This window comes from Dermacentor variabilis, chromosome 2, assembly GCF_050947875.1.
Source record: "Dermacentor variabilis isolate Ectoservices chromosome 2, ASM5094787v1, whole genome shotgun sequence".
Classification (NCBI taxonomy): Eukaryota; Metazoa; Arthropoda; class Arachnida; order Ixodida; family Ixodidae; genus Dermacentor; species Dermacentor variabilis.
In genome coordinates, this window is record NC_134569.1 from 125,877,564 (window position 1) to 125,892,349 (window position 14,786).

General features: G+C 47.6%; 1 protein-coding gene across 1 annotated transcript; it reads right to left on the reverse strand.

Annotated features, from left to right (window-relative positions):
• Window positions 1–277: 277 nt before the first annotated feature.
• Window positions 278–14,554, reverse strand: LOC142572657 (uncharacterized). Its single transcript, XM_075681926.1, has 4 exons — window positions 14,366–14,554; window positions 12,803–12,938; window positions 5,894–6,225; window positions 278–1,381 (listed from the first exon to the last, which is right to left on the reverse strand). The coding sequence occupies exons 1-4, from the start codon at window positions 14,456–14,458 to the stop codon at window positions 818–820; spliced, it is 1,125 nt and encodes a 374-aa protein (XP_075538041.1). The 5' UTR covers window positions 14,459–14,554; the 3' UTR covers window positions 278–817.
• Window positions 14,555–14,786: the final 232 nt, after the last annotated feature.

Consider the following 14,786-nt stretch of genomic DNA (forward strand, 5'->3'; position numbering starts at 1 on the left):
GAGACACCCTGGCAGCCGCCGGAGAAGAACGCCCCTCCTCCCTCGCCTGACCCCCTTGCCTCAGGCGCCACAGGAGAGGGCACAGGTCCGAGCTGTGTTCCTCGTTCGCGCACGCGAGATTGAACCGCGTTCGCCTGATCACCCTCACACGCTTTCACTCATACGGAACCTCACGGCGACGGCGACGGCAGAAATGCGCCTGGAGTATCCATATATTTGCTATCGCAATAAAACTCAAACGCTTAATCATGTCGATAACAACCCATAAAACCGTGTGTGTATAGAAAAAATTATTAATGCAGAGGTTGAACATGCTGAGATAGTACACGCTTTGCTAGCATCGGAGAGATCGAACTCTCATAAAAAGATATATGCTCACTTTAAATGATTTATGGTCACTTCTGAACACCACGGTATCAACACGGCAAGCTTTTGGTCAGAAGAGCATTGAAATGTCACCGTAGTTTGCATCTAGGCACAATTAAGCTATTATACCAAGAATGTTCAATGGCATATATCTATATATTACTGACGAGGCTGGCAACACATCAACAACCACTCAGCATTTAACTCGTAACGCGAAACATACAAATCTCATTTGCATAATCTATGGCTCAATCAAAGGAATGCTACCGTGACAGTCACCACTCCTGAACGGTGGAGTGGTCTTGTAAGACATCGTTTCACAGTTTCAAGCACCTTCCGCATATACAGACTTCTGTACTGCGTGCACATGAATGCCTCAAGAGAAACGCAGCTAAAGCATAACCGCGTTTTGAGTCTATTCGACACAGTCACAGTTATTTCACTCGCACACTCACGCAGAGACAGGCAGTTCGAGCTTCGAGACTACTCGGTGAAGCGTGGCCATCAGCTCGGGCGACATACCGCGCACCGTCAGGTGCGACGAAGAGGCGCCGCCTTTTCGCAACCATTCTCGCGCCGCTATGGCGGCGCGCTGAACGTCGCAGCTGCCGATGCCGTCCAGCTGCACCAAAGAGAGCCCCGCCTCGCGTGCCAGCGGTCCCGTGATCAGGGGCACGTCGCTCCGGTTCGCTGCCACCACGTCGGCGAACGGCAGTTGCAGCTGCCTGAAGCCATCGGACTTGGCCATGTAGACGCAGTCTTCAAGGTGCGTCCGGTCCGACGACAAGCGGCCGTACATGCGGAGCCTCTCGTCGGACGTGGGCAGGCTGTCCACGGCGGCCAGAAGCGCCGGCACGTTGACGTACGTGTCGTCGGTGACGCGCAGCGCGAGCCTCGAACCGGACACGTGTGTGGGGACCCACTCTACGAGCAGCGCGGACATCCACCAGGTCGGCTCGGGCACACCGGCGACTCTCGCCTGGACGACGATATCCTTGAGGAGCCGGTACTCGTACTGTGCATACACACACACGTGCACACACGACGTGCCCGGTGAATTAAGGAACACTCTATACGAATATGCGGCAACGGGATGACCGCTTCCACTTATTTCAAGTTAGATTGGACTAGTCGTCTGCTCTGCATGCAAGCTGCTCGCACCAACACAGTCCTGCGGATGTCTGTCCGTGAGGCTCATTCACACTTTCCTGTAATTAAAATTCCAGTTGGCACCTTGTCCTCTACAGTATTACTCTGTGATCACTAATTCTGCACTGAAATGAACATGTTTTGAAATGAAGCTTTCTTTGGCCCTTGCCCTCACTTTGCGGCTGGTGGTCGCCACTGGCTGCTGCCTTGCACGACGGGTCCCGAAGAGTCATTGCTAGAACTACCCTCATTCGTCATGTGGCGTCAAGTGGCGGTTGGCTGATGGGCTCGGTTCAGCGCGGTAACACTCATCAAGCAAAGCTTTTTCTTTCTCCTCTTTCCCAGACATTGCGGTTGTCTGGCACTTCGCGTTATTCCACGAGCTCATCATGACATAGTGCAAACTGAGGCGGTCCGGGGCGACCAGGAGCTTTATAAGTTAAGCATAGGCACGAGCCCAACACAAACAAAATGACGTCGAAGCGTGTACTGAGTCGAAGCCAGAGGCTCGGAAGCGTGTAGCGTATAGCAGTAACGTCTTCGGCAAACAGCAAAGCGCGGTTTAGCGAAGCGTGGCGGGGCCGATACGCACGCAGAGTGCACACTTGTTCGAAAACGCGAAGCCTGGCGGCGACGTGCAGCGATATCGACGTCGTTTCGAGTGCGAGCAAGTACTTCGAGGAAAGATTTCATGCGGGTCGAGTTCGGTTCGCTGCAATGCGTGCGACATACTGTGGTTCCCGCCGGACGTGTCAGCATGATCAAGCTGAGCGAGGCATTTTTTTTATATGTCCAAAGTAGTCGCGTGGTCTAGAGTTGCACACGACTGCAAAACAACAGCAGCATTTCACGCGAACACCAAAGATTAAGCTTCGCTTAAACCGATTCCCACAGCGCGTGGGATCCCCATAATTTTTCAGTCTCGTGAGCCTTTTGACTCGCTAGCACTTCTGCGTAAACCGAAATTTCACGATAACCTGAATGCGTACCATTCGCCGAAGCTCAGAAGTTACTATAAGCTACAACTATTATTGCACAGCGCCAATGAGAGGGAAAACGACTCTGTGGAAAGAGCTAAATGGAAAAGCCGCCGCAACTGTCCAACTCAGTGGCTGTTGTCTATACCGGTCAGTCGGCACCCGCAAAGTAAGAGGAATGAGAAGCAAAGAAAATTTTGCTTAAAAAGAAAAAAAATGGTATGATGGGCTTCACGTGGTCCCCCAACGCAATAGCCCGCAGCCACTAGGCCATGGAGGCGCATACATGAAACGACCCTCGTGGCACCTACGCTAGCGCTAGTGAAATTATTGGTGCGTGCGCGTATCAACAATTCGCTTGCAAAATTAAGAGCATGCCAGTTCCCTACACGTCCCTTTGAGCAACTAGCGGTTTCAGTCGCTATACGTGACAGCGCACCGCCTCGGGGATCAACCAAAAGGAACGACTTGTGACGTTCCTGTTTCAGGTGGTGCATAACAATCAGTCATGCCGCCATCGTGGCCTAAGCTCACATGTCACCGACGCCTTGCCCAACTTGTCGCACACACACAATTGCTCGACTTACACGGACATGTAGCGCCATCTGGTAGTAGTGTGCGTAACGCCAAACAAGGTTAAACGGCCAGCTGTATGTCTGCAAAATGCTTCTCATGTCATTGATTTCTGCAGTGCGTGGGATTTAGATCATTTTTGTTCTTTCCTGCTTTTCTTGTTTGACGTGAAGTCTTGAAATGCAACATTCTCGTACTCCCTGCACCTGCTTTCTTCTCCCTTATTCCGGCGGAGGAGGCAGGGGAGAGGGGGGAATGTTATGTAACATTAACAGTTCACGTATTCACAGAAACATGAGGCACATCTGTCTCACGGATGCGTCTGCGGATTTTCCTTTTACCTTTTCCTTCCATCATACTTGCACGATTCTAACGCGCACCTTTTTCTGAATAAAAAGGGCGCTCAAATTTGCGTGCGCGCTACAATCGTAAAGTTGTAATTCCACTCAAAATAAAAAAGGAAACCGTTTCTTACTAAATATATAAAACTCGATGCAAGGTAGCTAGCCACACCGCCATCGAACAGACATTCTTTTTTTTTTTTTGTGCCTTGGTTTGCGGTCGTCGTTTTCCAGTCTGCTGTACACCTGTCATAGCGCTTCTTCTCAACCGCCTTCTGTCGAGGTAGTCCAGTGGCAAGATGGAAAAAAAAGACGTTTGCTTGCCTTAGTATGTTCTGTAAAATTGTTTCAGCACGGTACGCATCGACTCAGGTTTCGTTATTTGTGCGTGGTATAATCAGCACCATGTTATTGTTTTTTTTTATATTTGGGCAGTAATATAACAGCCCGTTATAATCGGGGACGCGCTAGTATCGTGCAGACACGGCATATACCGTTCAAAAAGCGCAGTGGCGCAAGTAGCTTTCTCACCGGCAATAAGAAAATGTCTTACATTATGAATAATTTTAAATTATATTCTGGGGTTTCACGTCGCAACACCACCACCTGATTATGAGGCGCGCCGCAGTGAGGGACTCCGGAATTTTTTTTTTTTTGACCACCTGGGGTTTTTTAACGTTCACAAAATGCAAGGTATACGGGCGTTTTTGCATCTAGCCGCCATCGAAATGCGGCCGCCGCGACCTCGTGCTTAGCAGCGCAACAGCAAAGCCAATAAGCAACCACGGCGGGTATATTGTGAATAAAAGTGGCCTGCTACAAGTTGCAGTTCTACCGAAGTCACCTAAGGCCTGCAGGGCAGCCCCTTGCAGCGAAGAGACAACACTCAACCGCAGCAGAACAGAAAACTGGGCGAGTTTGTGCGGATTCGTTTCCTTTGTGAATCATTTATTTACGATTTCCTTTTAACGAAAACATGAGCTGCGAACAGCGCTTCCATGCGTGCGATCCTTCCTTCTATACACTCGTCATTAGTGCGGGTTGAATTTCTCAACTAAATTAACCGTCAACCGAATAAGAAAATAATAAGAAGAGAACTGCAGTGACACAAAATAAAAATAAAACTGTGACATCTATCTTTCGCACTGCCGCATCATGTGGTTTATTACGCTTAAAACCCATGTCGATGCAACTAAGGAGAGATATAACCCAAATAATTTAAACATATTGTTTTTTGTCGTGTGTAAGTTCCTATAGACCATATATTTTTACACCCTTATTAAGGGTACTGGTTTGTTCCATGGCTAATAAATACTCTTGCCATTAAGGCTATAAAAAAAAATTGGCTGCACAAGACCGCGAGACCAAACTATACTGCTGCAATGAGAGGAGCCGTGGTTGAAAACTGTAAGCATTAATTTTGACCGCCTGGTGCACACCGAAATGACACAAGAGCTTGACGGCGACAGCTACCACAGTTTGTCCTCACGCATGGTGTTTTCGCGTCGTCTGTCGTATAGCTTTCACCACGTTTACTTGCCACAATATGTCGCAAATAAAAAAATGAAAAAAAAAACTTTATTTCTGCTCACTAACGATTCTTTCCTGCCCGTTAAGTTGACGGGCAAACCATGGGGCAAATAACAAAATTCATACACCGATAAGGGTGCATAAATTGCAAGAACCACGAGGGAGGTATGTAGTTACTATACTAGCGGACAACATTCTGTGACAATGAAGGGAAAAGCCACAGGGACGGATCTTTTGCCCACGGGTTACTGCGCCAAGTAGTCCGGTAGCGTTTGACAGCGCTAGAGCGCTAGCATCGCTGTTGCTTCCCTGGGACAGATACTGAATCAGCGTAGCTTCCTCGTGCCATGGGTTCGCATTTGCTCAAACGCCGCCAATGGTGTAGCAGAAAAGTAAGCTAAATTCAACACTCAGTGGTGAATTTTTCTCTTATCTTGCTGTTGTAAATAAGATGTTTATGTAATTTCTTCGCCAGCTTAAGCAAACGCGGATAAAGACAGGATAATTTTTTTTTTTCAGGAGCGGTCTTAGTTGTGCGCGCTTTGCTTACGTGTCTATCGCTTCATTACCGCAGAACGTTGACCGCGAGGATATACGATGGGGGCAAAAAGACAGCGGTGGGCATTAGAGAGCGAACCGAGGAAGCCGATGCTACAGTTGTCGATAATGAGAATAAAGGGAGTCGGGTGGCCATGTAATGCGTTGGGCAGATAACAGCTCGTGTATTAGAGATATGAGAATGGGTGCCAAGAGAAGTAAAGCGTAGTCGAGGGCGGGAGAGAATTAGGTGGCGATGAAATATGGAATTTGGCAGGCGACGTCAGCTGGCGCAAGACAAAGGTAACTGAAGATCGCTGCGAGAGGCAGTCGTCCAGCCGACAAAGATACGATGATGGTGGTGGTGGAGGTTGTGGTGGTGGTGGTGGTAGTGGTGGTGATGATGATGATGCTACACACCTTTAGGTCGCTGTATTGCCTCGTACGAGACTGCGCGCTCATGAAGAAGACGACGCGGTGGCTGCAGTTGGAGTGGCGATCCGGTCGCCCCCAGGTAGTCCGGATGGCGTCCCGCTGCGCCCTCCGCTCGGGGGCGGAGGTGACGAGTACGGTGAGCCTCGGGCAGGGCGCCCAGATGGCGTAAGCGTCCCTCAGCAGGTCCGGGAACTCCAGCAGCACCTCGTGGCCGGCATTCGACACCGCGCGCCACACCAGGCGGCCGCCCGCGGGCGCCGACGACGAGCAGTTGACGCAGCTCACCACCTCGGGCACTGGAAACCTCCCTAGTACCTCTGGCCCAGCACACACCGTGACAGAGTTGTTTGCCCGCAAGAGAATAGAACGCGACAAAAGCTTACATGTACGGAACGAAATAAAGAGCGCGAGATACGTCATGGTCCAGTTTATGGCGGAACCTTTGTATTTAGTTTTGCTGAAGTACTGTATAGGGGACTCGAAATTTTTAATCTTGCTGAATAACGAGAAAGCAAAATTGGAGCGAACTTAAGCTTTGTATTTAGGAGTGGAACGCTATAGCATTCAAAGGTCTGACTGCTACTCACGCTCCAGCAACTGCAGCTTATGTAACCGTGTATGTTTTCCTGGAAGCACTAGCGGCGAACAGAATGCACGAACGCGAGCTTTCGGGTTTTATTTTGTCTTCTTTTCTGCCTGCCACGGTGGGCGCCGCCGCTGCCACGGACGCGCGAAGGCGAGCGCCATCTGGATGGTGTCGCAAGGAACCGAGCGGGGCGCGCCGCTCCTGCTCAGACCGACCTCAAACGGCAGCTGGAAAAGGGGTTTGCGTTTGAGTTTCCGCGTAACACAATTATGTTTTCTCGTGTGTTCAAATTACAAAGCGACGCTATCATGTCTGTGGGCTGTGTGCAAGTCGTACTTTATGGATTTTCTGACGCATTTTACTTTGAGAAACTCAATTAGTACAGTAACGCCTATGCGCCAGGCCGAGTGCCGTGGATCGGGATGCCTGGTTTGGGATTTTTCTCATACGGTCATCGCCGCTGACGCCCACACTGACGCCGGATTTTCTGCGACACGGGGACATTAGAGGGCCCCACCAGGCCCCGTAGTAAATTTCGGTTATACGCGGGAAGTTGTTACTTGTCCTCTAGGAGCATTCTGCTGCAAAAATGTTTCAAGTCGGCTCATTAATAGCCGTGATAGAAATGTTTCAGTGCCGTGAACCGATGATTTCAGCAGGCGGGCTCCACAGGCAAGCAAGACGCTCTCTCCGCTCGCCCCGTCTAGCCTACGCAAGCGAAATTCCTTCCTTGCGTTCTCCAATACCGCACCTCGAGGATCACGTGACGCATACGTCACAGGCCCCCCTTTCATTTTTTTTCTCCTCGTTTTTCTTTTTGTGGGCGCTACGCACTTCCGCCGACGGCGTCGCGCGCGAGCTGTTGTCTCGCTCGCGCAGCGCACGATTTTGCACGCCGTTGCACAAGAAAACATGACTAGTGGTATAATTCAGTGCTACACGAATACTGAGGCAGAACAAGCGGATCGCAGAGCGCGATCACGGCGCTGGAACACGGTAGAAAATCGCATATAGTTTCGGTACATGCGCACGTGACCGCACGACCGTGGGAACAAGCAGACGAAGCGGAAGTATACCTCTCTTGCTTCGGAGCGAAGTAAAACAAAAAGCACGCAGACCTTCCGTTCGTATGTTTATTTCTGTAAACTTTAATTTCTTTAATTTTTCTAAAATTCGTCAATTCAAGCAACAGATCGCACAGTTAACAGATGTCTTGAACAATTCTCGAAGTCACGTGTCACCACGAGCGACGTCACACTGCGGACACGATTACGTAGGCGTAGGGGCACGATGTGTGTGTGTGTGTGCGTGTGTGTGTGTGTGTGTGTGTGTGTGTGTGTGTGTGTGTGTGTGTGTGTGTGTGTGTGTGTGTGTGTGTGTGTGTGTGTGTGTGTGTGTGTGTGTGTGTGTGTGTGTGTGTGTGTGTGTGTGTGTGTGTGTGTGTGTGTGTGTGTGTGTGTGTGTGTGTGTGTGTGTGTGTGTGTGTGGAAAAAGTAGAGTAAAAAAAACTTTTTTCAGTCGCTACACGGCGCTGTCCCTCGCGGCACAATTAATAAACGCACACTGCAGGGCCCCACGGGATGTTTTACTCTGTGCCGGCGCCTCGTAATGCGTCGCAGAGGGCTGATGACAGTTTTCGACATGCTGTTCTGTATGCTGTATGCGTGATTAGAAAGAATTTACGCACTGTTCGCCTTTGCTGAGTGCTTGTAGCCTCTGCCTTATGGGGCTTTGAGTCATTGGATTTTTTTGCTTGCTTACGGGAGCATGAATGCTTACGGGGGTATGAGCCACTGATGATAATAATTTTTGTTCACGGAGAACAAAAATGCATGGAATCCTAGCCATATACAGCTTCGCTGTAAAATAACGCTTCAAAGTCACATATGAAGTAATAATAATAATAATATTTGGGGTTTTACGTGCCAAAACCACTTTCAGATTATGAGGCACGCCGTAGTGGAGGACTCCGGAAATTTTGACCACCTGGGGTTCTTTAACGTGCACCTAAATCTAAGCACACGGGTGTTTTCGCATTTCGCCCCCATCGAAATGCGGCCGCCGTGGCCGGGATTCGATCCCGCGACCTTGTGCTCAGCAGCCCAACACCATAGCCACTGAGCAACCACGGCGGGTACATATTAAGTAGGCTGATATTATCATCATTTCTACATCAGACGTGATGTGTTTGTTATGGGTGGGTTCTATTACAGAGTTTATAATCTGCCATGCTATCTTAGAGTTTCTAAAATTTTTAGCAAAGAGCTGTGAATAGTACTGTTTCTTACGAGTGCGGGTGACTTGCGTCACCCTATTTCGGGCTGCCCGGAATTTCCCTTCATATTACTAGTTACCTTTATTTTGATTAACTTTTGTGTGCCAATGGTATTTTTTTCTTTCGTTGGTTGGAAACTAGCGTTGGTCATCTGTGGACCAACGCTGTTTTGCGCGTGACTGTAGATTGCACAATGGTTTCCATTATATTACAACTTAATATGCTATATTGCTGCTCTGCATCATTAAGATCTAGCACAAATAATACCATCAACTGCTAAGAAGTGCTGTTTTAAAATGCGAAGATTAATTGTGTCGCGATAAGTTTATGTGCGTTGGATAGGGCTATTAGTACGGTGAGAAGAAATAGTAGCCTGATAATCATATGAAATTACCGCGTCATAAACGTTGCACTCATTGATTGTTGCGTCGAAAGTTGCGCAGCACATGATCAATTGATGTTGTTGAAGAAGCAGGGTCCCTGGTTGGACTCGTAATGACGCTATGAAACCCACAAGAGATAATAAGAATAAAGTATTGATTGCTGTCATTTTTTAGGGAGCCAGTGTTGAAGTCCCCACATGTTATTGTTTTTGTGTTGCTGCTCTTCAAATAAACAAGCAATATTCTTCGATATGGTGCCTAAATTCCTGCATGTTTTGGTTCGGTGCACGTTAAATATCAATGGCTAAAGTGGTTTATCTTACTACAAGTCAGTGATGTAGATAAAAGTAAGAGAATTGAGGAACAAAGTGACATTCGATATTGCCTTTCGTGAATAGACCAACACCACCATCTCGAGCGCGAGCCTGCCAAGGCATCAAAAGAATTAATTGCCCGAGATATTCTTAACAACACCTTGTTTCAGAAAGTCTCCTAAACAGCAATTAAATTGAATTGAAAATAAGCAACGGGTAGGATAGAGCAAAGAGCGTCGATGTTATTGTGCAAACTGCGCACGTTGCACTGTATCAGCGATCAACAAGAGTTACTGTTGTTGCAATCTAGTGGTAATTGATACGTAGCCGCGACTGCGAAAGTTAGCAGATCTTCAGTAGATGCTAATCAGTTTGAAAATGTAGAACGCTATGATTATGTACTTTCCTAGCAAGAATTGTTTCGTTGACCACCCAGGTATACTTCCATATTGCTCCTTTTTTGCGTGCAGCAGCCTTGTCTAGAATAATTTTTTTTCTATGCGTAGATTCTCAGTCCTCTACGCTAAATTAGTGCCTTCATAGCCAAATTCTGTAGGAACAAACTTCTTTTTTTTTTTCAGCCGCTTTCAATAAGCGTTATCACGGACTAAGCGAGACACGAATTTCAAGATCACGTTCGGCCTTTCCTTGTCCTTGCTCGTAACAAGATCAATCACTTCCACGTGTGCGCATGTCAGTAGAGCGCTTAGGTAGTTTGTTTTTTCCTACTTCTACTAGGGCATCGGCTAGCTTTTCATTTGACTATTTAGGAAGGCCCCTAATTGATCAAGAAATTCTGTTGACGACTGTATCGCTTAATTTCTATAAGCTCTTCCTGGATTTTCCTTAGCTGATCATTTATTTGTCTATTTTCATTCTTCAGTACTACATGTTCCTATTCCACTCTTTCAAGCGTGACTTCAAATTATTCGAACTGTGTATTCATATATGACTCATAACTGTGAATTTCGTGCATTCCTGCGCAGACTTTTGAGCTGAATGTGTCAAATTTACTGTCTATAGTCGGATAAAACTGAAGTCCGCAGTGAAGCCCCGCCAACGCCTTCATAACCACCAGCCACCGTTCCTCCACGAGACTGCAAATAGTTCGTACTTAAAGCTTTCCCTGTTCCTAAATAAGGCGGTAAACACAAAAATAAAATTACAATCGCGTAATTTTACACGTTTTAAGTCGTCTATTATAGTGGAACGGTGAAAGCCGAACTCGCTATTGAAATGAAATAAAACGCTTGCTTCGCTGCGGCTATTTATTGTCAAGTTTCACTTCAGTTGGCAGTGAAGTTTCATGGGTAAAACGGGGTCAGAAGTGAAATGAACTGTACCGCGGACTTTTTAAGAGTTAAATGCTCAGGCTCCATACACTTTGTCCATGTCTGTTGCAAACCTCATCGCTTCCGCCGATTGAAAGACTCTTCAAAAACAGCAGACGCTCCTTGCATCTGCGGAGTAACAACCCCGCGCGGTCCGTGTGCCTTGGTTGCCAACTGTTGTTTATTTTATGTTGTATCCTACTATAGTTCCGCCAAACATTTTAGCTACTTCATTGACTATCGCCGTTCACACAATATACACACACTGCAGGGTAGCCCAGACATTACCATAAAAATATCAAGGTACGTGACACGCATCTTGTTGTGCCGGCGATGGCGCGCCTGATAAGCAGACTGCTGTTAGTGCGCATGTGCGCACAAGTGCTTGTAACGTCGTGCTATGTGCGCTAACCGCTGATTCCTGATGTAACCATGGGCCCGTAAGCTTCGGGCAACAAACACCGTTTTTCCCGTTGGAACCCTTGCCGGTTCACTCCCTGGCAGAGACACTATACACATCTGTAACAGCGAAAGCCAAAATCTGAGCCAGTGCTCGGGAAGCAGACGTCCAGGGGCTGCCCGCAACCCAGGCGCGTGTGCTCGATGAGATGCGTGTACGATGAAACGTACCTACGCCACTACACTGAAGTCCGCAACGACTTCGCATGTGATCGTTTGTTTTTGGAAGCTTCAGAAGCCAGACGTCGAGTCATCATAGCAGGCCTCCTGAATTTGGGAATGGAGTCAGTGTTGAACGGGAGCTGCAGACCATGCGGCTGCCGTTAGGATGGTATACGTATCGATAAAGTGCCCCATGCATCCTCAAGTTTAAATTATCTTAACTGTAGACGAAAACGAGTGTTAGGGTGATTATAAAAGCCGCAGTGACGTTTATTAATGGGCTAACAATACGAAGGCGAGTACTGGCAAGAGGAGAGTGTATGATGGTTATTACAATAAAACTGGCACCGGTGAAATTACGTGAGAAGTCTGTAAGGTAACCTAGAGAAGCTGCGACGGCACTATTTGAAACTGACAAGGATCACCTGGAATGAGCGTTCACGTCAGAATTTTTCCTGCCATATTGTTACATAATGTATCAATCACAGTGTTGCTAACGAGAAACCCACTCACAGATAACTACTTCATTGTGGAAAACCAGCATACGGTGAGTTGATCAGTGGCAGCAGTAAAGCGACGACCGTACAAGTAGGGGCCGAACGTTTGGGCCACGACTATAGGAAAGCAAGGCAGTCTTGCTCAGTAGTCATGTGATTTTGTTATACTGTGGACAGGGCGCGGCTAGCTTAGGCGACAGATTTCACCAGAGAAGAATTGCCACGCTGCAAAGCAGTGTTGATTCCGTGGCCAATAAAGTCGGTCTGCAAAAGTGTGGGCGCAAGCAAGTAACACGAGTTCTGATATAATCAGAGCACGTCATAGGTCTTGAAAGGTAGGTTCACATTCAGCTGACCACACGAAGGGTACATGCTGGAAGTTATAGTTTTTTGGAGGGGCACCGCTATGGTAACGAAGTTCCTGATGAAGTGACGAGTACGAGAAGAGAGACCGAGAAATCTGCGCAGCTCCATAGTGCTTCGCCGGCGAGGGAAGACGAGCCCTGCTGAAATTTTGCAGGATTGGGTCAAATGCATCTTGTTTTTTTACTGACGAGGGGGCCGAGCACTTTATCAGTCTTGTTAGCAAAGCGACACTTCGTGGTCAGCTCAAGGCCAGGTTTAGTGAAGCAAATGATTGCGTCGTTATTTTTTTTTAAAGTCCCGCCTCTCACTCGGGCTTGTTTTGAAAGAGCTACGCGCTAGTTAGCCTTAGTTCATCTGCTTCCCGGGCAGTCAACACTGCCACGTTTGCATCCACCATCAACTCTGATACACCACTCTGCCAACTTCACAATCTTTACTTGAAGAAGCAGTTGCTATGACCTGAGATATATTCACAGTAATTGACTCCAAAGGCACATCGAAGTACGACCGTGAGCACTAACCTGTGGGGACGTTGGTCGCGATATCCAGCTTCCAGTGACTGTCTGGGGCACGCCGCAGGGGCCAGGTGACACCCACCGCCACAAGCAGAAGAAGCAAGATGAAGGCGCACCACGTACTTTGCTTGAATAAATATACCTGCAGGTATAAGGAAGAACGTTCTGCAATGTAGCTATCTCTGTCACAATAAACGATGTGTAAATTATTGTGGGTGTTATATTTAGTGCCAAACGCGAAGTAAATTTGAAGCAAAGTCTTCTTTGCTGATTTCGTACCGGTTTGGGGCATCTAGGATCAGGCTATTTATGTATATAACCTCCTAACAAAAAGGGGAGTTTACTTTGGCATGTCTTAGGAAACTGAAAAAAGGTACCAATATGTACATCTCGACGAGACAATAAGCTATAATTACTCGCTGAATAAGCACAATTATTGGTAAGGAGTAATCAGTGCCAATATAGTCGAAATTAACCCCATTGCACCATAGACTGGACTATCTCCGTGATTGACACACCTGTCCTTTTGGTCAAAAAATGAAAGGGTCAAGTAAGTTTCGAAGCTAAAGAAGACATGGTCGACGTAATTGCACTTGAAATGATACGAATAAGAAACGAAATCATTGAATAATGAACACAAAAATGAGACAAAATAGATATATATAATCAGCATTTAATCATTGAATCATTTGAACAACCATGTACGTCAACCACGTCTTTCTTTAGCGTGGACATTTGGTTGACCCTTCCTTTTTTTCTTTTTCTATTAACCGGGGGTGATCAGGAATGCACCGACAGCATATACGCATCCTTATGCAATGGCAATCCGTAATCTCTTCAAAACTACTGTCGCGATTTAAGTGCTCGGCAAGCCTATACGCGCGCCGTGTGAGTTGCGAAAGTCTCAAGAGATGCGGCGACGAATGCCGCCCTTGCATCGACCAGCACGGTTGCAGCTACTTGGAGCAGAGAAGCTTCGCACTCGACGCTCAATGCACCACATCGATAGTGAAGTAGAGCAGCAGCGCATGCGCTAGTCACGGCTCTAGAGAATTGAAGGATAACTGTGACACGCGGGGCTCGTGGCGGGGCCTGTGAAGCTTGAGAATATGCGTAAATAGTTTAACAGGCGCTCATTTTATGAGTAATACTTGTTGGGGGGCTAGTTGGTGCATGTTTCCTCGCTTGCTATGTGTTGTCTTTTTCGACGCTACAACCCTCTACTGGAGAGGCTCATTTTATGCATGGCAAGAGCGATCTTAACAAATGCACAGATTCTACGAAGAACGCGAGACTCGACTGGCTGCTGGCGCGCGGGCTTGGACGCGTACTTGGCATAATCAAGGACTTGGCACGTGGGCCCGTCGGCTCGCGTTGAACGCACGAGAGCATAACGTTTTACACTAAGTTCAGTTCCCCAGATTGTGCCAACATTTTTAAAAATATACTAAAACGTCTACTGCAAGGGAAATGCAGGCGAGCACGCCTTCAGCACATTTAAACTTGAGATGGGCATACGCTAAGTTTACATTCTGTAAACTTAAGATTTCTATGCAGCCTTGTACCAACCGTTCCGTGCCGACTCGGATCCCGCAGGAAGCCGCTGAACAAGCTCGTGCGCTCCAATAATCGGCTCGCCTTCTTCCATAGGCACCACAGCATGGCGTTCCGGAAACCGAGAAGATCGCTGGTCGATGTTTGTGTCTTCGACGGCGGAGTCCGCTGTTTGGTTCAGTTTGCTGTACCTGGAAGTAGATGTGGATGCAGACAGCAGGCAGAGCATTGGCATCTTCTTCTTCTTCCACCTCCTGCCCCATCGAACGTGGCGCACACTTGTCTTGTCTTGTCTCCCAGACAGTGGCGCATACCCACTATGGGGGATTGGCCAAGAAGCAGGCGGTTTTTCATATGCTTAGAAGTAAAGCCAAACTAGATTTAAATTGTGGAGCGTGAGACTTGACCTGTAATTTAGACGTGTGATGAAAATATT

Bases quoted from the DNA above. Each gene is read 5' to 3' on its own strand.
- LOC142572657 (XM_075681926.1), bottom strand. From the start codon at position 14,458: ATGCTGTGGTGCCTATGGAAGAAGGCGAGCCGATTATTGGAGCGCACG. The intron at 6,226-12,802 runs GTTAGTGCTCAC...GTGCTGGGCCAG, and splicing joins CGCGACCAACGTCCCCACAG to AGGTACTAGGGAGGTTTCCA. The intron at 1,382-5,893 runs GTGTGTAGCATC...GTGTATGCACAG, and splicing joins GGCAATACAGCGACCTAAAG to TACGAGTACCGGCTCCTCAA.